The sequence below is a fragment of the Podarcis pityusensis genome (genome assembly GCF_964106645.2).
Source record: "Podarcis pityusensis genome assembly, chromosome: 12".
In the NCBI taxonomy this organism is placed as follows: Eukaryota; Metazoa; Chordata; class Lepidosauria; order Squamata; family Lacertidae; genus Podarcis; species Podarcis pityusensis.
Genome location: NC_138037.1, coordinates 51,619,028 through 51,643,698, shown reverse-complemented (window position 1 = coordinate 51,643,698; position 24,671 = coordinate 51,619,028). Strand labels below are relative to the sequence as shown.

The window sequence follows — 24,671 nt, the reverse complement described above, 5'->3', positions numbered from 1 at the left end:
GAGGTGAAAGTAACGTTTTATTGTGTTTTTCTTTTCTTCTGCACTGAGCGCAAGGTACGGTTTCATGAGGCTGCCCTGAGGCTCCACATGTGGTACAATGATGCTTATGTGAAAAGTGACTTTGCTATGGAACATGTGCAGCGAGTGAAAGTAATTTGGACTGTGGCAAATCAGAATCAACCCGAGTGGCCCTTGTATTCATAACACATTGGCAAATCTAGAACACACTTTCTAATAAGATTAATTTCGATAAAGCCTCACAGGGAAATCACTAGTAAATACATGTTTAGAGACGGGCATTAGGGACGATTAATGCAAAATATTTTTCAGGATTCACAGAACCCAGAAGATAATATTTTGATTCATTATTGTGTGCACCCCAATTTTCTCGAGTGTTCTCTGTCACCTCGCTTCCTGACTATGTGCCTCACAACTACTGAGAAGATACGGGTTCAAATCCCCGCTCAAACATGATGGGTGCTCAATTGCCTCAGACACTCTCTCATCCAGTCCTGTTACAGAAGGTTGTTGTCAAGATGAAAAGGAGATATCTCACTGTACTCCACACCCTAAACACCTGTGAGGAAATGTGGAATGCTAGTAAAATTAATAATAAATTTTTAAAAGGGGAAATACTAAGGTTGAGTATAATTTGTAGATACCATATTTTTCACTCCATAGGCCGCACCAGACCATAGGGCGCACCTAGTTTTTAGGGGGGGAAATAAAGGAGGGGAAATTATTATTTTTTTCCCCAGCCCCAAAGAGCAAAGAAGCCAAGACAGTGAGTGGGATCCATCCCGCTGGCTGTCTTGGCTTCCTCTTTAGCCATGCGCAACCTCTCCAGCCGGGAGAGGCTGTGCGCGGCTTTGGCAGAAGCCAAGACAGCGAGCAGGATGGATCCCACTCGCTGTCTTGGCTTCGTTTTTAGCTGTGGGGCTGGGGATGGGGAAGCCCAAGCTTCCCCCGACCCCAGCCCCCAAAACTGGTCCAGGAGCAGCCGCAAGATTGCACGCAACCTCGCCGCCCCTCCCGGAGCTTGCAGGACTGGGGACGGGGGAAGCCCGAGCTTCCCCCGACCCCAGCCCCCAGAACATGTCCAGGAGCGGCGGCAAGATTGCGCGCAACCTCGCCGCCACTCCCGGAGTTTGCGGATAGCTGCCTGAAGCCTGGAGAGCGAGAGGGGTTGGTGCGCACCAACCCCTCTCGCTCTCCAGGCTTCAGCGAAAGACTGCATTCGCTCCATAGGACGCACACACATTTCCCCTTCATTTTTGGAGGGGGAAAAGTGCTTCCTATAGAGCAAAAAATACGGTAAATTGTAGATGAGAGAGTGAAGTCTGGAAGTTCCAGACAACTAGAATTTTGTGATCCAAACAGGAATGGAATGTTGTGATTGAAACAAGGATCTCTAAAACCCAATGCTTTTAGTTGGAGTTTCGCCAAGATTATTTTATCCAATCCAAAAGGGTCTCTCCATTTATGACTTTCTGGAGGACGTTGCATTTCTGGTGCTCTAATTCTAAATCTTCATGTTTGTACTATACCTCTTCAACTATCTGAAGAAAGACACAAAGTTACATCATTCCATTGTGACTGTTTGACCTCAACTGACCTAAGTAGCCATGGTTTGTGTGTCAAATCGCGAGAAAGGAGAGCGCCAATAACATTTATTTAGGGGGAAAGGAGACATTTTTCATAAACAAAAGTGTCTCTGAGAGAGCCCATGTGGCTCGTGTTCCTTCCAAACAAGTCGCGGTCATTTCAGAGTACAGGAAGCTTATGTTGATTATTTCCCTAGGCTACTGTTGGGTCACGGTGGTTGTGCAATGGGCAGTTTTGCAACCAAGAGTCCAGTGATTTCTTTTCCTAGGAACACCAACACTGTATAGGGTTTTCAACGCAATCAAAATGAAAGTCAGTTCTTGCAGCTGCTTTTCATATGGGTTCAACTCTCAAAACTTACCTTCAAGTACACATTTAAAAACAAAATCATGCTTCTTTCTCCCCGATAATGCAAAGGCTGGTCTTAAGAGTCACCATACTTCAGCAGAAAGGGAAGGTGAATTAGAAGCCGTTGCTTAATTTGATACTGGTTTCCTAACCACTGGAAGTGGCTCCCTCAGTATATAAAGTGAAATGAAACAAATGCCATTTCTTCTAATATGGAGGTTCTATATATCAACAGTGGCTGCTACTCTGGTGCATTCTGTAAACCTCAGCTGTAATAGGTGTCATGTCCTGGTTTGGTCACAACCAACTATAGACCTGGAGTACATGATACCCAATTCAAGGGCCCTGAAGTTAGTGACTTGAGGAGAAAAACTGGATCCTGGAATACACCAAGCAGAACATACTGCTCAGTTGACCAAGCAGACTCCTAACAAGAAGGCTGGCAAATCATTTTTATGTTGTGAACCGCCCTGAGATCTATGGATGAAGGGTGGTATACAAATTTAATAAATAATAATAATAATAATAATAATAATAATACCTTCCTCTCATCGCATGCCATCTAATGAAGGGGACCCCGATCCATGAAAGCCTTTGCTGTAATAAATCTGTGGGTCCAAGTTACAGAATCCCTGACAGTGGGAAAGGAACAGACCTACTCTGACAGGATTCTACATTAATCAGAGCTGAGCACAGAATTGTGACACTGCTGTTTCTTGTGTACTCTTAGACTTTGAGTCCTTCTGTATAAAACTAAGGGAGCCCCCATGCTTCTATCCCAATCTAAATTCTAGATGCCCACCTGAACCCGCCTCCCCAAACAGCTCCATATGCCGCCACCATTAGAGCCTTGGCCGGTGAACACAAAGGATGGTGCCTTTCTATTGCGGTGCCAAAATTAAGGAATGCCCTCTCAGAGGCAGCCTGTCTAGAACCATCACTGTTTGCTTTTTTGCAAGCTGTAAACACATAAGTATTCCCTGTGCTTCGAGGGTGTTTTCAGACTGTGGGTTTTATGCCATTGCCATATGCTGAGGCCGTTTAAAGCCCCAAACAGCCTCGGTCCAGTATATCTGAAGGAGCGTCCCCACCCCCATCGTTCTACCCGGACACTGAGGTCCTGCATTGAGGGCCTTCTGGCGGTTCCCTCACTGTGAGAAGTCAAGTTACAGGGAACCAGGCAGAGGGCCTTTTCGGTAGTGGCACCCGCCCTGTGGAACACCCTCCCACCAGATGACTTTAGACGACATCTGAAGGCAGCCCTGTTTAGGGAAGCTTTTAATGTTTGATGCATTACTGTATTTTAATAGTGTTGGAAGCCGCCCAGAGTGGCTGGGGAAACCCAGCCAGATGGGGGGGGGTATAAATAATAATAATAATAATAATAATAATAATAATAATTATTATTATTATTATTATTATTATTATTATTATTATGTGCTCCTTGCAATTGTCATATCGCTGGGGTTTTTTATGCTGGGCTGTGCTGCATTTACAAGCTCCTTTTAGGTATTTGCCAATGAAAATGACTGATAAAAGTACTGAAAAATAAACCACAATGTTGATAATGATTTATGCAATGGAAGAAGTGAGCCTAACCTGTGAAGAAGCATTTATTCTTATCCACCTTTAAGGGGTTACAGGACTTTACTGTTTTTTGAAATATCAGGCTAATGTGGCAGTTCTTCATGAATGGAATTAGATATCTACTGGATTTTGGATATCCCAAATTATGAAAAACAAGTGAATCCTGACTTTTTTGCTAGGACTGTTTGGCCATTTCTATTCCGGAGCCGAAACAGCACCCACCTCTGCTCAGTGCCTTAAAGCAGAACTTGCATGATACGGTGCAGCTGATCTGAGATTAGTGTTAAAGGATTTCCCCGGGACATTTTGCTCCACTCCTTTTTATACTCACATTTCCTCTACTGAGGTAGACGGTGACTTGACCCTCATCCCGGATCTCGGAAAACATGGGCGCTCCCACCAGGAGGTCCGAAAGGCCGTCAGAATTCAGATCAACTGCACATAAGGAGGAGCCAAAGTAAGAGCCCATCTGCAACCAAGCCGAGTCACAACAAAGCATTCAGTATCTGCCCACACACAGGAGGAAATCATTTATGCTTTTTGTTGTTTGTAATTGAAATAGCAACTTGCTACTTTATCTCTCACAACACAGCAGCTCTCGGAAGTCTCTGGGCCACTGGGTCACACCAGCTTTCATTCATTCATTCATTCTTTATTTCTTTGTTTATATAATTATTTTATTATTATTAAAGGAATTAAAGTTATACTTTTTCCTGTGTCTTAAAAACAAGTTGCTGCTCCATGCCAAAAATCATTACTTGAAACACACATGGGCTCTTTCAGCGACTGTGATGGTTTTATGAATATGCCAGCAAACATGCAGATTCTCATTTACATCATCCTTTCTGGAAAGGTCAGGCATGTGCCAAGGCATTCACAAGATCGGTTCAACAGACAAAAAAAAAAAATACTGAAAAGTAAACTCATGTTAACTTCAATGTGATTTTTAAGGAATGTATATCAAGCCTAGGAATATTTAGTTGCTGTGTTGGGTGAGCAGGGTTGAAAACTATGATCTGAACAAGTTCAAGAACCAGTCAGTCAAGGAATGTATTTGCAGGATGTTTAATGAAAAAGGATCGAGATGGCAGACAAATAGGGAGCGATGGCCAATTTTTGCAAGGCGTCTGTCATGAAGTTTGCATGCTGCATCCCTAAGACTGAAGACTCCACACTATGCGGAATGGCACCAGAACATGGATAATTTCCATGCCAATCACATATCTTTTGGTGGCAGCTGGCACCAGTATAGAGATGCTCTACAAAACAGGGTGAACTGACACATTCATTAGAGTTTCCATGTGGCAGTCGTAATATGATTCTGCCTGAAATGGTTCCATTTCTTCCTTACTTCCTAACCTTTTGTCTTTATTCACCCATTGTGAATCTGGGACTGTGTAATTCATCCAATGCCAAATTGCAAGCATATCCGACGATCTTTATTTTACCACTAGCGTTATTACTCTCACCTCATTACATGCTCTTGATTGGCTGAAAAGTTGTGTTTCCCTCCCACCCACCACCCACACTCCTTAATTTGGTCACTCAACTTGTCTTTGGCCAAGATGAGCCAAAAGTTCAAGCCAATGATGATATCAGCCATGCAACAACAGCCACACCTATCACAACAGAGTGGACACTGACTTCTCAAATACATAAAAGATTGCAAACACTGTTTACAAGTCATGGCAGAAAGATGAGAAAAAGTGCAAGACATCATCTCAGATCTCCAATCTGTTTGCTTTTGCAGGGTTAAGGTCAAACATTTAGCATTTCGCTCCCTTTGTGGGTTCTTTGTTTACAAGGCTTTCATTACACATTGGCGGTTTTTATACTAATAAAAAATCTAGGCAGCGAATACCTGAGCAATATGTCACAGTGGATGTAAGCAATTTCAAGCGGGAAAGGGATTTTGTTTGCCCAACTGCAACATTATTGCACAGAGTTGGTGACCTGGTGTTACTGTGAGAACCGTAACTTTTTGCTATTCACATCTGGCACGTGGTTTCCAATTTCCTGTAAGGAACTAAGAGTCTCTAGCAGTGAAGAATCCAGCAGCAGGATTCAAGTGCTCTCTGTGCCATTGTAGTAGCTCACTAGATAAGAGAGTCACTGGCCTGGTCTTGCAGCTACCAACACAGCAAGGATCACATGACAGGATCATGTGACAGAAAGGGACAGCTGCATTCCACGTGGTCCCATAAACCTACTGGTTTCATTCACCCAAGCAACACAGAAATGAGGCACAGAGTGAACTATTCTTGGAAGAACCAATATCCACTTGCCTGCTTAACAACCCTAACATTCCCCCCTCCAAAGAAACAGGAAAAGGTTGTTAGCATGAAGGAAAAAAGCACAAGAGTGCACCCTTGTTGCTGACATCATGGAAATGTTAGACCTTCTCGTGATTTTAGTACCTCAGAAATACATTTCACAAATAAAAAGCCTTCCCCTGCGCGTGCACGCACACACATACAAACACACACACAACCCTCAAACATTTCAAAGCCTTTGTCAGAACAGAGCTCAGTATCAAAATCTCCGAGGGCTGTTTTACATTTGAGATTTTCTCACACAGCTATTGCGTCTCATATCAAACCATCATTTCCGACAAATGCTCAAATGTCTTATTTCACCACGTGTGACTATATCAAGATACCCATGTAGGCAGTGAGAAAAAGTAAAATGTGAAGGGCCGGCCCTACCGTGTGGCAGAGTGGAGCAGCCACCTCAGGCAACTGATTTTGTGTGGCGCAAAACACCACAAATTATTAGTTGCTTCATTGATGATTGTTTTATTTTTTTGCTGTTAGGGAATGAAGAGGCACTTGTGAGATCTTGACCAACCTAAGGTATTATGTACCAAGATTTGCAGGGGGGGGGGATATTTGCTGCTATACCACAAGTAACAACATGTCTTAGACCAGGCATAGGCAAACTTGGCCCTCCAGATGTTTTGGGACTACAATTGGTATCATCCCTGACCACTGGTCCTGTTAGCTAGGGATCATGGGAGTTGTAGTCCCAAAACATCAGGAGGGCCGAGTTTGCCTATGCCTGTCTATGCATTGGACAATAGAGAAAATTACAGCCCCAGGCCATAAGAAATTGTGAGCAATATAGCTGTAATCAGAACTTATCTGCAGGATTAAAAGAAAAAGCAATATATTCTACATAAAAAATAAACAACCAATTATTTAAAGGATTACTCACCTTTTTACCAGAAGCCTGAAAGATCTTTATTAAAGAACCAGACCTCTTATCAGTGCGAAATATATATACCTGTGAAGTTTTAAACAGAAGAAGAAACTAATTGATTCTACTGCATATGAATCCACTCATTATTGATTAGCAAAATATGGCTAAGAGTGCATGTTTGTGGGTACTTCATTCATTAATCTGAAAGGTTTTTGCCTCATCTTTCCACAAAATTGAAGGCAGCTTAGCAAAATACAATAAAAAACTAAGAATAAAATCTAAGTTTTATTAAAGATGGATACAATTTTTAAAAGCAAACAGAAAAAAGCAAGAGCCATCCGCAGTGAAATGTGAGCTATCTCCTATGAAAATCCACCAAAGACTTTTGTAGGTAAAGCTGATTTCAAGTGGCCTCTAAAAGAAATCAAAGTAGGGGACAGACAAATCTCTTTGGAGAAGACATTTTGCAGTAAGACAAGGAGTATCTGCATGGCCTCAGGGTGGGGTTTAACCCCACAGCCCCTTTGTATATCTGTTGCCTCTTTGCAAAAGCAACACGGGAACATCTGGTTAGACAGTCAGTGCTGAACCGGTTCAGCTCAGTATTAGCAAGCCCTCAAGTCCCTAGTCCTTCGCAAAAGAACATTACAAAACCAAGGAAGATCAGCACTGCAAAAAATGCTTTGCACATTTATTTGAAGAATGTTACATAAACAATACAACAATGCATAACAGTGGCATTGATCCTAACGTAAGTTAAGGAAGTTCACAGAATGAATGTTTTCCATTTCCTCCTCCACACTGCCCTTTCCTACCTACCCAAACGCCACCACCCTCCTTAACAACACGGGATGTGTATAGGGGCCTCTGCGGAAGGGGATAACCAGCCAAAATCGGCAGACCTACACCTAATTTTAGGACACTCCCACCATATATTTTTCAGAAGAGCCCCCAATCCCCAAAGAGGCTTTTTGTGGGTCTGGTGGGAATGAGAAACATTCTTCCCGTGAACCACTTTTAAGGCAACTAATCTTATGATCCAAGCCAGTGTCAATAAACCCTTTCCAAATTACTGTAGCCCCAAATGCCTTGTTCATCCTTTTTTCCGGGAACTCAGTCAAAACAGTGAATATGCTGCCACGTTAGTTAAATGAGCCATTGTTTGATCGAGAGCCACACCTTTCCGACGCCTCCATCCTGAGGAGCTCCTCCAACGACGTCTGTCGTCGTCAGCTGAGAGAAGTGACCCGCTGTCACCGCATATCCTAAGCAGGGCATTTTTAGGGTGGACGAATGGGAGGAGAGAAATGACAAATGAATTCAGAAAAGGAAAGAGGTCCAAGGAAAAGGTCAGCCATCTGGATGAAAGCAAAGTTCCCTCCCTCCTCCTTTCTTCTCATAGAGTGTAAATATACTAGACTTGTTACAAATAACCCCCAAAAACCAACAAGAGGTCTGCTTCTTCAGTACAGGAACTTGCTGGCACTCCATGCGGCACTGGAAGTGACAATAAGCAACTGAATGTCTCTTTTTTTCCACCGAGACCCAATGGCAAAGGTGTCGACAGAAGCTGTGAGGGTGACAAGAACAAGAGCTTTTGCCAGAAAAGCGCCTGGTTTCCTAAATAAAAATTAAGAGTACAGATGCTCAATGGAATGAGAAACACACTGGGGGGGGGGGGGTACAGATTGCTTCATGTTGAAGGAACTATATCTTTCATGCCTGTTTAGTGACAGTTTCCATTTGGCACCCAAAAATGGGGGTTCCCTCACTTTAAACTGCTATGCCAAGGGATGTGGGGTGAGGGAAGAGATATAAAGTGCATGCTTTAACAAGAGCTTAAAATTGTTTTAATCTTTTAATGCTTTTGTTGTATGCCTTTTTTTCCCTTTCAATGTTGTAAACTGCTGTGCTAAGTTTTGTGATCTAGCGGTTTATAAATGCTTTTATTGATAAAATTAAAATTAATAATAATAACAATAACGTTGATGATGATGATGCTTGGCTAAGGATTAAAACAAAAATTAAGGGCCTACACTAAGGGGAAAGGGTTTGCTTGGAAGAGGTCCAATTTGCCATCCTACAGATGATATATTATGGGGCAGGAGGAGTCTGTAAGTAAAGGAGGAGGAGGTGGTGGTGGTGGTGGTTCAAGCTCCTTGTAAGGCTGTCATTTCAGTCCCTTCTGCCTGCAAAAGACTAGCTTTTCAAATCTATTCAAAGGCAGAAACCTCAAGGTCTTCAGGATATCCAGCCATCTCTTCACTACAAATTTCAAAGTAGCTTTCACTAAGTGTTTTTAAAAAACAACAACCAAAAAACAGACTAATAACGATAGTGGGCTGAAGAAAAGGGGTGATTATCCAGTTTTTAAAAGCATTTAAAACCAAACAAAAGAAGAAAGTGGAAATCTGGAAATGCTTTCATAATGAGAGCAAGTGGTCACTGAGGACTGGGCAGAAGACATTAGATGTTCAGTATTTCTCTTCTGTCACTCACTGCGTTTTAAATCTTAGTATTCAAAGTATTATTGATGTGCAATGTCTTCAGTCCCTATCTTATCTTGGCAGATACTCTTTGGAGCAATAGACAGCTGTGCCTACTCAAAGAACTGCTATCCTCAGAGTACAGGAGAAGAAAACGAGAACATTTAGAGCTTATCGTTTAGACATACCCAAGAGGTAAAATTAATATACTATACAACATGCGCAACTGGCTGGGAGTTGAATTAAAAAGTTCACAAATCCCAATCTATAGTTTAGCCAAGCAGTTTTCAGACTTTCAGGAAGCCATTTCCACATTCTCATCTACTGAGACAACCCTGCAAATGTTACTGACCCCTACACTTCACAGAAGATTGTGGGTTTTTTAGTATGTGAGCCCTGCTTATGAGGCTTACTGTCCATTTATGAAGCTTACTAGCATCATCCCATGCGAACCAAGAGTGCAACGCAGGACACACCTAACACTGACCTGGGAAAATAATAACGGTGCATCTAAGGAAGTGGACTGTAGTCCACAAAAGCTTGTGAGATAATACGTTTGTTAGTCCTTAAGTTTCAAGATCCTGTTGCTTGGGGGAACAACAGTCTCTCTAGAGAGGGGATTCTACAGCCAGGATATCACCACTGAAAAGGTACTCTCCCTATTTGTCATCTCCTGAACCTCAAAAGGTAAGGCCACCTGGAGAAAGACCTCAGAAGACAACTCTAAGTCAGTATATACAGAAGGAGAAAAAAATCGAGGTAACCTCATCCCCAATAATTAAGGACTTTAAAGGTCCAAAAAGTGTCACTGAAAAAGACCTAAAAGCTTTCATGGAACACAAGGGTCCCTGAAATACATGACAGGCCATTAGGCCTAAAATAACCCATTCTCTGTGTATTTTCTTTCTTTCTTTCTTAATCACTTCCCATGGGGCATCCCAAAGCAATTTACAACATAATAAAAACTTATATGAAACAGCTGCATATATAACAACATTTTCCTAAACAGATAAAGATATAAGCAAACACTTTAAGACAACCAGAGCACATTCATAAAATCAATTCAAATCTGATGCAGATACCAACTAGGATTTTTTTAAAAATGTCCATTTAGAAGGCTTATATTCATGCAGATTTACCATACCTACCACTAAAAAACTTTGTGCAAGACAGTTTAGACCGGTGTCCCACAGCCTGGTACCTCCCAACCAGCATGGTTGTGATGGCTGAGATTCATGGGAGTTGTAGTCCCAACATCTGGAGGAAACCAAGATTTGAGACTAGTAACAATGGGCAGCTCCACATCACTTACCTAGGTATGTATACCGCTTGGCTATCACAGATTCATCATTCAGCTTGAAATAAATATTGTCAGTGAGATTCAGCACTTTGATGGTCCCGGTCCAGTAATAAGATCCTGGGGCTCCCATGACAACCAGCTCCTACCAACAGAAGAGTTTCAGCAGTCAATAAAACAAATCTTTGAAGCTCCTCAAGCATGATGAAGACCAGAAAAGTAATTATCTTCAGAAATTCTGTGGTGCTGGGGGGGGCAGAGAAGACTGACAAATTGGGGAAGACTGAAACAGGTTAAAATAATCTAAACTTTCTGGATTACTTTCAGAGCATGAATTGTATTGTGCAATTAGAATGTAATAGCCTGGTTTGCATGTCACATTAAACCATAGTTAAAATAAACTGTGGTTTAATGTGAATGAGAGCACCATGCTGATGCACACTGTTGAAATCCCAGGTGTTTTTCTCTTCCCCTTGTAGTAAGAATTCAGCACTATACCACCTTGTTTGTTACCCAGGTGAGGAACTCCTCCTACGGCTGGGAAACAAGCTATGGTTTTGCTTGTTGCGTATCCAGCTGCAGGTTCTCCAAACAAACCACGAACAGAAGCCAATATGTGTCTGTGGCTTAGGGGGAACAAACCACACATCTGGGATATAACAGTGCATCAAGCTAGACAATGGCTTGTTTCCTAGCAGAAGAAGGAGCAAGGGAGAAATGGAGCAGCACATTCACATTAAACCATTTTAACTGGTCCATCTAGCTCCATATTGCCAACGCTGAGAAGCAACAGCTCTCCAGGGTGCCAGGCAGTCCCAGCCCCACCGGGAGATACTGGAGACTGGGACCCTTCTGTCCTGCATGATGCTCTACCATATAAAAGTCTCACAGCCGTAATTGAAACAAAGTCCCATAGACCTTTTCTAACGGTATATCTATAAGTCCCAGCAGGAAAAATTCAGGCTTCAGTTGAAAGTTAATCTTCAAAATTCTCCGTATCAATGTATATATATTTGTATCCAATATTTTTTGGATTTTTTACACATCCACCAAGCATGATAAAATGTCCCTTCCTGTTTTTTACATTTCCAGTAAGTATTTGTTTGCATAAAACATGCAATGAACTTACTGAGGCGTGGCAGCAAAGGAACTGTCACGTTTTCAAGGACTACCTTTAGCTATGAATATATCCCCAGCACTTCTCCTCAGTTCAGTGGCAGACTTTGATCTTTTAAAATTTCAGTGGTGAACAGTGCAAACCCAAAATTTGGCATCTGCCTGCCCCCCTTCCATTCTGATCAGCTCCCTGTGTTATAGCTGGAAAGCCGTGCAATGCTTTCTAGTGTCAGCGCTCAGTGTGGTGGACCCAGCAGCACCGCCCCAGTTTCTGCTCAGTTCTCTTATAGGGAGGGTAGTCACAGCGAATCCTCACAAGAATTTAGCTTGAGCCTCAGAAACTTTGGGATCCCCTAGGTTGCCTAGCTCTTCTCCACCAGACTGACAAACTAGGCCTGGACCATTAGAACGTGGCTGCTTCCATCTACACAAAGTCAGAAGCTATAGCAGACAGTTCTATACGTACAATGTATGTAAACACGACAGGCTCCGTAACTTTGAGTGGCTGCTCTTTTGGGACAACCAACCCATCTCACAGCAGAAAACAGCATGCATTAGCAAGACGGAATGCTTGCGCATTAGACGCTTGTCTGTTTGACCCAGAATCCATTTATCTACATTTCCTGCTCACTCTGAAATGGCTGAAGCTCCGAGGCAGTGCACCAGAAGTTCAAAGCCACCTTTTGAATGCGGAGCAAGTAAAGGGAGTTCAGAGCATGGGAAAAGGAACAGGCTTGATATTGCAGACAAGTCAGGAAACAGCTGCTGCTGACACGGCTCTGGTGATCAAACACGTTATCAAACAGGTTGCCACCCTTTCCAGATTAACCTGAAAAAATCCCACCGGCTTGTTTTGAACACTGTGGCACATGCTTTGTTTATATGATCCTGAGTGATTAAACCCTTTGGGCCTTGGAAATTAATCTCTCTCACATTCCCTTCCAATGTAGATTTGCCCAAGGCAGAGCTAGACATTACCAAAAGCACATGACGGCTGCCAAAAACAGTGGCCTTGTGTCTCGTTTCCTGTTCTCATAAGCTTCCTTGATCATCTAGCAGCTCTGAAGGGTCTCAGGCAGCAGAGGTCAGCAGGGTGGCACAGGCAGGGCAGCGCTGTGCATCTGGCTTCCTAGAACCAAGCATTTTCCAAGAAGGAAAGGTGCAGAGAGCTCAGTGCAGTGTAAGCACAGTGAGGGAGCCAGCAGAGCACTCCTGCCAGCGCAGCTACACTGCACTGAGCTCCCTGAGTCTTGACCATCCCTATCTAGGTAAGCAGCAGCAACACTGGGCATCAAGTGGCACAATGCCAGCCTGTCTGCACCACCCTGCCAACCACTGTTGGTCTCGGGTAGAAAGAAGTCTGACATATCCCTTGGGATGCTGAAACCTTGGGAAACTGGGACGGTTCTTCCTCTAACAGTATGCAGTCATGAAATGTGTGGGGTTACAGTGCCATGCCATCAAGACACCTCCCTGCTCCCTACCTACAGCAGCTACTGATGTGAACCTAGGAACAATGTTAGAAAATTGGTAGCTTAAAAAACTAAAAAGGGAGGAGCAAGAAAGAAAGGGACTGAATTTTAACCACATCCAAGTTTGCAGAGTTAGCATTATGGGATGTTGAGTTGCAGCTTGCCTGCTGTCCAATTTCCAAGTACAAGATATATCCACATTGCATTATTTTTCAACCATGCAACCAGAAACAAATAGCTACCACCTGGAAAGGCATACGGGAATAAGAGGTCCCAGCTTTTCACGTTTGTTTTGCACTGTGGAATTTATTCCTGGCAATAAGAATTTACCTATGAGGACTGACCTGTAATACATGAAACAGTCCTCTGGGGCAGGCACAGGCAAACTCGGCCCTCCAGATGTTTTGGGACTACAACTCCCATCATCCCTAGCTAACAGGACCAGTGGTCAGGGATGATGGGAGTTGTAGTCCCAAAACATCTGGAGGGCCGAGTATGCCTATGCCTGCTCTGGGGAGTTCAGGACCAGCGCCTGGCGTGGTGGGGTGAATCCTGGGACCCAGCAGTCCACTGCTGCCACCTGGACCAACCTCCACCTTCACTATTTCTGCTGCCAGCTCCTTGATGCCCATTGCAGAGTCAGGACAGGTGGTTTCACCCCCCACTCCAGGAGCCAATCCCCCACAGGCATCAGCTTAAATGCACTGGCCTTGCCCCTTATGTATGCCCACTGATCTGGGCATGTAACCCAGGGGGCTGACTGGGAGGGGTCCCATCAAGAGCACTTTGTCCGGGGCCTCCCAAAACCTGCGCCCATGCCTCCTTCAAAGATAAAAGATTTTGCGGGGGACAAAGTCACACTAAGCCAGTGTACCTGAGACTGAGACCCACAAGCCACATAGTATTCAGGCTGATTTCTGAGAGCCCCAAAGCACAGGATTCATCACGGTCAGCGTAGGTGGCAGAGGCTAAACAAGGGATAACTGCAGTGGCTTTTTCACAACTTTTCTTGATGCGGGCGCTACTTCCCACACTTTTGCCTTCGCAGTATATCACGCAGCAAGGAGTGGCCACAGCTCAGCTGTAGAGCAAATCCTTTGCATAGAAAAGACATTAGGTTCAAATCCCATTAGAGTCCTGCCTGAAACCTTGGAGAGTCTGTGCCAGTCATAGATGGACCAGCTGGCTATGTTGCATCTGGATGTATGCATGGTGTTAAAATAAGTGCCTATTAAGTAAGTGAACTAAAGGGACGCGGGTGGCGCTGTGGGTTAAACCACAGAGCCCAGGACTTGCTGATCGGAAGGTCGGCGGTTCGAATCCCCACGACGGGGTGAGCTCCCATTGCTCGGTCCCTGCTCCTGCCAACCTAGCAGTTCGAAAGCACGTCAAAGTGCAAGTAGATAAATAGGTACCGCTCCGGTGGGAAGGTAAACAGCGTTTCTGTGCGCTGCTCTGGTTCGCCAGAAGCAGCTTAGTCATGCTGGCCACATGACCCGGAAGCTGTATGCTGGCTCCCTCGGCCAATAAAGCGAGATGAGCGCCGCAACCCCAGAGTTGGCCACGACTGGACCGAATGGTCAGGGGTCCCTTTACCTTTACCTTTAAGTAAATGAACTGGGAGTGTGCAAAATCACTATGTATCTAATAGTTCCTGCATGGTGTCATATGCAAAGCTGCAGAATAAAAGGACAACATAAACGCTGGGAAACTGCTGCACAGAAAGCTTGAAAGCTGAAGGCAAGTTTCTCGATTCGGAGACTTTTTACACCATAGCAACCGGGAGGTCTTGGCCGAAGCTGCACCACTCACCTCTGTGAAGTAGCCTGCTATTCCAGCCTGACATGAGCCATGCTCTTCGCCATATTTCTTCTTATACTCTAGCAAGGAGAAGGATTAAAGGGGAGGGGGGAGAGAAACACAGTCACGTCAGTCCCTGCCAAATGTGTGTGGTTCGCAGTTGCACAGTCCCGTCCGCTTCATTCCACATGTGCTGCTCAGCGCTGAGTTGCAAGAGGCCCTCGGCTGAGCCAGCACTGGGAAATCTCTGAAATTCACAAAAACCTCAGAAATCCAGGCTCCTTTGCCACAGTACATGGGTATTGTCAAAGCCAAGCTTTGGAGCAACAGCACTGTAAACAGATAACGTTTCCCCGTTTGCGAAATCTGAAAGGGCGGGGGCCAGGAAAAAGCCTCTGACCATTTAGGATGGGAGACCAGTCGTGAGACTGGAGAATGAGAGAGAGGGAGACCTGCATGCGAGGGGCAGCCTGATAGCTTGTAACTCGCAGCAACTCAATTAAGGTTGAAAGCATTAATCAGAGGCGGACTGACTTAATCCTTTGGTCCCCAACCAGAATGAAGTTGAAGAACGCTGAACGGCGTTTGCTCACATTGATTCTTGATGCCCTGCCTCTCCCAGGTCTTCTCTTGACCTTCTTTCCATGTCTTTCCCTTTACTCTTTTTCCTTCCCCTGTGATAATTTGGAATGTAAACACTTTGGGGCAGAGGCCTATTGCATGGGCTTATGTTAGGCTATAAAGTGGCATGTACATTGATGGTGCTATAACAATATCAATAAGACCACGTGGACAACAAGAGCAGCCCAGAGCCTGTGAGAAGAAGAAGAAGAAGAGTTTGGATTTGATATCCCGCTTTATCACTACCCTAAGGAGTCTCAAAGCGGCTAACATTCTCCTTTCCCTTCCTCCCCCACAACAAACACTCTGGGAGGTGAGTGGGGCTGAGAGACTTCAGAGAAGTGAGACTAGCCCAAGGTCACCCAGCAGCTGCATGTGGAGGAGCGGAGACGCGAACCTGGTTCACCAGATTACAAGTCCACTGCTCTTAACCACTACACCTCACTGGCTCTCCACACAACACAACACAACACAGAGACACAGGGAATACTTGGCATCACCAGTGCCAACCATGAATATTCCTCTGGTCCAGGTTTTGCACCTCTGAATTACTACTCTGCTTTCTTCAAGATAAGCCAGGATTGCCTGTTTACCCACCTTTAAGCAAGACCATCCCAGTTATACACATCATCTCTGTAATGTAGAAAAATTCAGCATAGCACAGAACTAACAGGGTGTTTTTGAAGAAAAATTGAAAGCTACTGCACATCCAAAAGAAGCCATTTGGGGCAAAATAAATGAATCATGATAATCAGTCGCACTGAGAGCTCCATAGAACCATGCTTGGTGGGGTACTAAGTGTATCTGAAGAAGTGTGCTTGCACACGAAAGCTCATACCAAGAACTAACTTAGTTGGTCTTATAGGTGCTACTGGAAGGATTTTTTTTATTAGCAGACAAAATGTGGATAGTGTCATTATATGGTTTAATCACTAGATGGCACTGGACTTAGTTGACCCTGGGTAAAAGGAGTTTTCTGTGTCTAGTCTGTTCTTGTCAAAGAGAGACAATAAAGTTCTTGTCTGGCTTCTTGACTGGTGTGTCCTCCAAGCCCTCCATGACAATTATTTTTTCTATGGTGTTTAAGTTTTCTTGTCTACCTCATTTCCACTTGCTCTGGAAAATTTAAACCAAATGGCAAACCCGCTTAAAGGCTGTTGCTACCAAGGCACCCTGGGAATTGCAGTATTGAGAAAGAACTAACAAAGGATCTCTTAAAAGAATTGTCCACTCACCAAACTACAATTCCCAGATTTATCTGAGCCAAATGAAAACAAGTGAATACAACATGAAACTGGTTTAAATGTGCAGTGTAGCTGTGCCCTAAGAATCAAAATGTTCAGGGCTACAATTTTAACAAGAATTTTGCACTTCTGTCCTTCATATGAACAGCTTCTGAACTTCACAGTCAAATCTCTGGCAAGAATATCATAGTATCATTACAGCATTTATTCCCACTTCCTGTTTCTTGCGACATGCTCCCCCGTGATAACTGGGGTTTCAAGGAAAACATAGTGTGCTTCAGTTTCTTTAAAAAATTGCCATGTAACCTGGTAACACTCTGAAACAGCCAACCACCGACTCATTGCTAAATTATAAGGAATGTACTTTGCAGATTGTCTCTTTGGAACCAAATGTATTCCTCATGGTTTGACAGACCACAAGAACTGTATAATGAACTCTTAGCTTCAACATAGAAACAGTCTGTTTAAAAGAAAAGGGAATATTGACTGGACTGGCCAGCAATTATTTCCACTTTTAACAAATATAAAGATCATTTGTACTGGGTAAACTCCAGCAAAAAGCAAGTGGGGAGACTCCTGATCATTTCATCGGGGTCAGGATTTCATTCATTCCAACAAAACAGAAAAATGAATATGAATAATATGTTGATAAGACAGTGGTCTGAAGTAGCATAAACTGAGAAAGCGAAGCAGTGTCAGAGGCCATATATGCACTATATCAAACCACTTTAATTCAGAACACTCCCCCACCAACTAATCCTGGAAACTGAAGTGTGTTACAGCTGCTGCGAGTTGTTAGGAGACTCTTATCCCCCTCATAGAGCTACAATTCCCGGAGTGGCTTAACAAGCAATCCCTCTTCCCAGGGAAATCTGGGGATTGTGGTGATGTGGGGGAAAGGAGTCTCTTAACAACTCCCAGCACCCTTAAAAAACTATAGTTCCCATAATGCTCTGCGGATGGGCCCAAATGGTCACAGACTTGATAAAAGACTTCCTGAAACGTGGAATGGGGGGGCAGAGCAGCACAATTATTAGGCAGCTATTATCAAAGCAAGCTGGTTTAAGATATTGCCAAGCCAAATCATGCAAAGTAAACGGACAGGGAATTTCCCCGAGCAGATACTGGACATTAATCGTTAGGAATGAGGTGGGCCGCAGTCACAGCTAACAGCAATATGGAAATAACCAAATCGGTTGACCAAGAGTATATATAATAAGGGTTCTTTCTTAAACCCCGCGTTGCTGTATAATATGAAAATGACTGAATGAAGAAAAGGGCATGTAGAGCAGAGCTCCACTCTCATCTACACACGAGAAAAAGGGAAATAGATTTGAGGTGTGGGTGAGGAAAAAACAATGCATGGAGGAACAAGGAGGTGTTGTGTTGCGGGCAGAAACAGAGGTATAGAAAAGATGACTGAGAAGAAGAATGGGCCTCTTGAGTGAAGCAGGAAGAGCATTCATTCTAGGCAATCAACCTCCTGAAGCAAGAGCGTTTCTTCCACAGGGCTGGCATATCCTGATCAATTGCTCAAGAAACAATGAGAAAGGATTGGCCATCTTAGCCAACCCCCTTTCCAAAGCTCTGAAACACGACAGAAGAAAGCATGACGAGAGACACTCAGCAGCCACACGCACACACTGAACACCTGGGCGTGCATATTTGCATAGAGCCCCTTCACAGAAACCTAGATTTGTAGAGTTGGAAGGGACCACGAAATGTCATCTAGTCCAACCCCCTGGCATGCAGGAATAGTTTGCCTAATAATAATAATAATAATAATAATTTATTTATACCCTGGCCATCTGGCTGAGTTTCCCCAGCCACTCTGGGCGGCTCCCAGTCGAGTGTTAAAAACAATACAGCATTAAATTTTAAAAACAGGGCTGCCTTCAGATGTCTTTTAAAGATAAGATAGCTGCTTATTTCCTTCACATCTGAAGGGAGGGTGTTCCACAGGGTGGGCGCCACTACCAAGAAGGCCCTCTGTCTGGTTCCCTGTAGCCTCACTTCTCGCAGTGAGGGAACCGCCAGAAGGCCCTCAGCGCTGGATCTCAATGTCCGGGCTGAACGATGGGGGTGGAGACGCCCCTTCAGGTATACGGGACCGAGGCCGTTTAGGGCTTTAAAGATCAGCACCAACACTTTGAATTGTGCTCGGAAACATACTGAGAGCCAATGCAGATCTCTCAGGACCGCTGTTATGTGGTCCCAGCGGCCACTCCCAGTCACCAGCCTAGCTGCCGCATTCTGGATTAATTGCAGTTTCCGGGTCACCTTCAAAGGTAGCCCCAATGTGTAGGACCCTGAGATTAAGAGCCTCATGCTCTTCCTAGGATTCGACTTTGTGAGAAATTCTGTGTATCTACTTCAGTAAGTGCATAGGGCCCTTTCTCACACGGATAACCCTTTCCCCCTCAAATATGGGGATATTTTTGTGATACTATAGTACACAGTGAGGGGCAGATGAGACTTGTCAGCCTGGGAAGGTGGCCCATCTAGGAGAAGAAAAATGGATCCTAAACCTCTGCTGCCTTGCAGGCTATCTTCGGAAGAAGAAAATGCTAAAGAGGAAACCCTACACAAATCTGGAGTCAAGTCCCTAAGATGTTTGGATGGCACCTTCTACACCTCCTTCCCACAACTCCAGCAGCCAAGCTGGTGCCAGATGTATCGCTCCGTTTTTCTTTGGACCACATCTGGGCAGCCTCCATACAAGCTGCCCAGGCTTGCCACCGGGAAGGTCACTTTGGTGCTGCTTACAGCACAGTTCGACTTCACCCCTGGAGGTGCACTCCATTGTTTCTGGAGACAGACGGATGCCAACAATGGCACACTAAGAAAAAAGCACACCAAGAACTCAGGCCAATGTAAGTTTCAATAGTGGGAGTGGTCCATTCCCACTATTGAAACTTACATTGGCCTCAGTTCTTGGTGTGCTTTTTTCTTGATATATTTGCCGTATTTTTCGCTCTATAAGACGCACCAGACCGTAAGACGCACCTAGTTTTTGGAAGAGGAAAACAAGGGGGGGGGGGATTCTGAATCCCAAAAGCCAGGACAGCAAGTGGGATCACTGCGCAGCCCTGGCTTATGGGATAGCAGTGCGCAGCCTCTGCTCAGGGAAAAGCCCCAACACATGCTCCACACGGCTCTTTAAAGGGAGCCCTGAGCAGAGCCTCCCGGCTACATTTGCTCCATAAGACGCACACACATTTCCCCTTACTTTTTAGGAGGGGAATAGTGCGTCTTATAGAGCGAAAAATACGGTAAATAATGAGAACTCCAACTTATTTAACAATTGCACACTGGCATTTATTCCCGTAATGCATGGTCATCAACAGACACACATACATTTGGCACAAAATGACACTAATTCACTTTGGTAGCTATTCCTATTATGAATATAATGCGGAGGGCAAGAGAATTGTTTAAAAACCCAGAGAAAACACTGGTGCTGGGCGAGAGGAGACACAGTGCTGCTTGCTTCTTATTTCTTCATATCTGCGGGGCATCTAAAGCAGAACGCTCCCCCCAACGGCATCTTGCACCAACCCAGCGGCATCTTGCACTTTCTGTTCATTCCATCACTGTTGTTGCATCCAAAGGCAGCAGCAAAGAGAAAACGCAGCAGTTGTTTTGTGTTCTGCGATGATTTTAAACAGCAAATCACTGGGAAACTATGAAAATAGGGAAATGGGCAGATAAACTTGGGCCTCTGCCACGTTTCAGCTAAGCCATGTAATGGAGTTATTTATATGGTTAGGCAAACTTTGCAAAGAGCAGGTTTTTTTACTTGTTTCCTCAAACTAAACAATTTTTTTTTTTTTATCTGAAGGGGGAGGGAGCAGAAAGGAATGTGCTGGTCAGTTCAGGCCATTCTTTTTTTCTGGGAAGTTTTAGAGGCAGAATTTCACTCACAAGGTCGTTTTTTGGATGGTGTGATGTTGCCTACAGAGAATGACTGTGTCAAAGACTTCAGCATACTAACCAATTCTAACTTTTAAATTCCCATGCCTTTTTCTACATTGACCAGCCATACATCTAAAAAAAGGCACCTGCAGCATTTGAGAAGAATGGAGAGACCCACTAGAAACAGAGGTTTCAGAAGCATGCTCTGAAGCCCTTATTTCCAATGCCCCACTTTTGATGTAATGGCCCTTAGATTTTCTTATTATCAGTAACAAGTCCAGAGTGGGAGACTAGGGCGATGTCTGTTGCTTCCAGAAACTCTCGTCTGTTGTTGCTTCTTTTTTATACATTGCTGGGAGATATTTTCAATACATTAAGCAGTATAGAAACTAAATAATTTTTAAAAAATCAAATCAAATCACAGCAGCCAGCAAGGAGGAAATGGAGAAGGTAAGAATGCAGATCAATGCAGTACAGTCATACCTCGGGTTAAATATGCTTCGGGATGAATATTTTCGGGTTGCGCTCTGCGGCGACCCAGAAGTAACAGAGAGCAGAAGTAACAGAGAGAAGCAATGCTCTCTGTTACTTCTGGGTTTCGCCGCTCGCACAGACGCTCAAAATGACATCACACATATGCACAGAAGCGGCAAATCGCGACCCGCGCATGCACAGATGTGCAGACGCGGGTTGCGTTCGCTTCAGGATGCGAACAGGGCTCCGGAACGGATCCCGTTCGCATCCAGAGGTACCACTGTACAGTCATACTTCATGTTACGTTTGCTTCATGTTATGTTCTTTCAGGATACGTCCCGCGGCGACCCGGAAGTACCGGAAAGGGTTACTTTCGAGTTTCGCCACTCGCGCATGCACAGACGCAAAAAATGACGACACGCGCATGCGCAGATGCGGCGAATTGCAACCCGCGTGTGCACCAACGTGCCACTGCGGGTTGCGTTCCTTTCATGTTGAGAACAGGCCTCCGGAACGGATCCTGTTTGCAACCAGAGGTACCACTGTATAAGTAACTTCTGCTGGTTCATGGTAGTGGGAGCATAGGTTATAGCAGAGTGTGAGCTCCGGCTGGAGGGCTGTGGCAGGCAGTGCGCTGCTCCACTTGGGCACAGTGAAGAGCCTCTTCTGTTTTACATGGAAGAATCCAGAAGGGAAGTAATGCTTGACCTGGTGCACCCTCAGTATCGGGCACCATGGTAACGGTCACATGTGCCACTATGCTACATGCATATGAACTGCTGTGGCAATGTGGCCCCTGGAGATTGCTGTGAGCTGCTTGGTCGATGTAGAGGATGTCTCTGCTGAGTCTGAGCAAGCCCCACAGGACTTCACACCCACACCACCTAAGATTCCACCTCATATCCATTTGAGACCTTCTTATCACAGGAAAAAGCGCACATAAATCTGACGAGATCAAAGGCTCCCATCCAGCAAATACCGGACTGCTGTTGTGCAACTAATTACATCCTGGATTGTTCATTCCCCACCCTCAATTTCCATTTGTTCCATCTTTAGCTGCAAACTCCCAGCCAAGGATTTCATTGTTTCTTTCGGGAGGGCACATTAAAAATGATTATTATAGGAAGGGAGGATCCCAGTCGGAGCAATGGATTGTAGCCATCCCTTTAGATGGAGCTAATTGACTGCAGTTCAGGTTGAAAGCGACAGAGTTCAGCAAAAGCAAACTCAGTCAACCCACTCGATGCATGTGACGGTGCTGTTTGGCGGCTGACATACAAGCCAAGTTCCCAGTTTTCAGGACACTTTGTAGCACGATCAACTGCACACTGGACAATGCCAAACTGCCAATTTCCCACTGGCTGCTTCACAGATCTTGGGTCCACACAGTTCTATTTTAAATAGCAGCTCCCAGCTGATTGTGTCTGATCAACTGAGGTGTTTTTGCTCAGAAAAGGTGATGAATACCAAAACATACACACATATACACCAAATACCAAAACATACACACATAGAAGAGTGACTAGTGGGGTGCCACAGGGTTCTGCCTTGGGCCCGGTCTTATTCAACATCTTTATCAACGACTTGGATGATGGACTCAAGCGCATCCTGATCAAATTTGCAGATGACACCAAACTGGGAGGGGTGGCTAACACCCCAGAGGACAGGATCACACTTCAAAACGACCTTGACAGATTAGAGAACTGGGCCAAAACAAACAAGATGAATTTTAACAGGGAGAAATGTAAAGTATTGCACTTGGGCAAAAAAAATGAGAGGCACAAATACAAGATGGGTGACACCTGGCTTGAGAGCAGTACATGTGAAAAGGATCTAGGAGTCTTGGTTGACCACAAACTTGACATGAGCCAACAGTGTGACGCGGCAGCTAAAAAAGCCAATGCAATTCTGGGCTGCATCAATAGGAGTATAGCATCTAGATCAAGGGAAGTAATAGTGCCACTGTATTCTGCTCTGGTCAGACCTCACCTGGAGTACTGTGTCCAGTTCTGGGCACCACAGTTCAAGAAGGACACGGACAAACTGGAACGTGTCCAGAGGAGGGCAACCAAAATGGTCAAAGGCCTGGAAACGATGCCTTATGAGGAACGGCTAAGGGAGCTGGGCATGTTTAGCCTGGAGAAGAAGAGGTTAAGGGGTGATATGATAGCCATGTTCAAATATATAAAAGGATGTCACATAGAGGAGGGAGAAAGGTTGTTTTCTGCTGCTCCAGAGAAGCGGACACGGAGCAATGGATCCAAACTACAAGAAAGAAGATTCCACCTAAACATTAGGAAGAACTTCCTGACAGTAAGAGCTGTTCGACAGTGGAATTTGCTGCCAAGGAGTGTGGTGGAGTCTCCTTCTTTGGAGGTCTTTAAGCAGAGGCTTGACAACCATATGTCAGGAGTGCTCTGATGGTGTTTCCTGCTTGGCAGGGGGTTGGACTCGATGGCCCTTGTGGTCTCTTCCAACTCTATGATTCTATGATTCTATGATATACAAGCGATTGCCTGATCCAGGAGTCACCACTGTCCATAATTTTGCATGTGTAATAAAAGCAAATATTGTGCGACCAGCACGACACTTCTTAGTCCGTCCAGGCTGAACCTGCCAACATGAAAGGAAAACAGCCCAAGACAGTCTGCTAAGTGGGAGGATTTTATAGCTTCCTTTCATTTTATTAGAGTTGAGATGGAGTGACGGATCCAAACACAGAACCAAAACCAGACAATTCTCCCCTAAACACTTGTTAATCCTGCACACACTTTGCTAATGATCTGAAGTGCAGTCACCATCTCCAGACACACAACAGTTGTGGTAGTGGTGGTTGCCTGCTTTTCTTAAACTCAGTTTTCTGTGTTGTTGTTTTTTTGGTTGCTTGGCCAGTTGTCAAATGTGAAAGAAATTTGACCAAACCTACTGCAAAATCCAATCTGGGATGGGGTTGCTCTGAGCACTTTTCACTGCATTCTAACTTTGGCGTGAACCCGAAAACTGTGAAAACAGGGTACTGGGGAGAAAGACATACGAATCAGATACCTAGGTCCAATTCAAACAATATCCAGCAAAGTTTTACTCTCCAGTGTAATGAACTCCATCCTTTCAAAACAGCTCCAGTTTTGACCACATCTAACTAAAAAAATTATTAACTAGAACCTTTTCTAATAGCAGCAGTATACCAGACCTGCCACTGGAGCCCAAAGTGAAGAGACAGGGAAGAACTGCTTGCATCAAAGCACCCCGTTTCAGCCTCCAGGCCTTCCAAAGAGGACAGGAAGCAGACTGACACTTTGGGGGGGGGGAAGAAAGAGAAACCACAGGAAACCCAAGGAAATGCCTTCCAGGATACTTTTCTAAAATTGCTGAGACCTATAGAGACATTCAGGGATGCGGGTGGCGCTGTGGTCTAAACCACTGAGCCGAGGGCTTGCTGATCGGAAGGCTGGTGATTCGAATCCCGCCAGAGTGACAGAGTGAGCTCCCGTTGCTCGGTCCCAGCTCC

The 24,671-nt window shown here is 44.6% G+C and overlaps 1 protein-coding gene across 1 annotated transcript in view; it reads right to left on the bottom strand.

The window, feature by feature from the left end:
* The window catches only part of ITGA9 (integrin subunit alpha 9), a 231,898-nt gene that overhangs the window by 175,181 nt on the left and 32,046 nt on the right, over positions 1–24,671 (bottom strand). The window contains exons 5-9 of the mRNA XM_080975757.1: positions 14,922–14,989; positions 10,537–10,666; positions 7,918–8,003; positions 6,754–6,822; positions 3,872–4,009 (exon numbers count right to left, since the gene is read on the bottom strand). Coding sequence (XP_080831883.1) covers positions 3,872–4,009; positions 6,754–6,822; positions 7,918–8,003; positions 10,537–10,666; positions 14,922–14,989 — 491 coding nt within the window. The remainder of the gene's footprint in view (positions 1–3,871; positions 4,010–6,753; positions 6,823–7,917; positions 8,004–10,536; positions 10,667–14,921; positions 14,990–24,671) is intronic.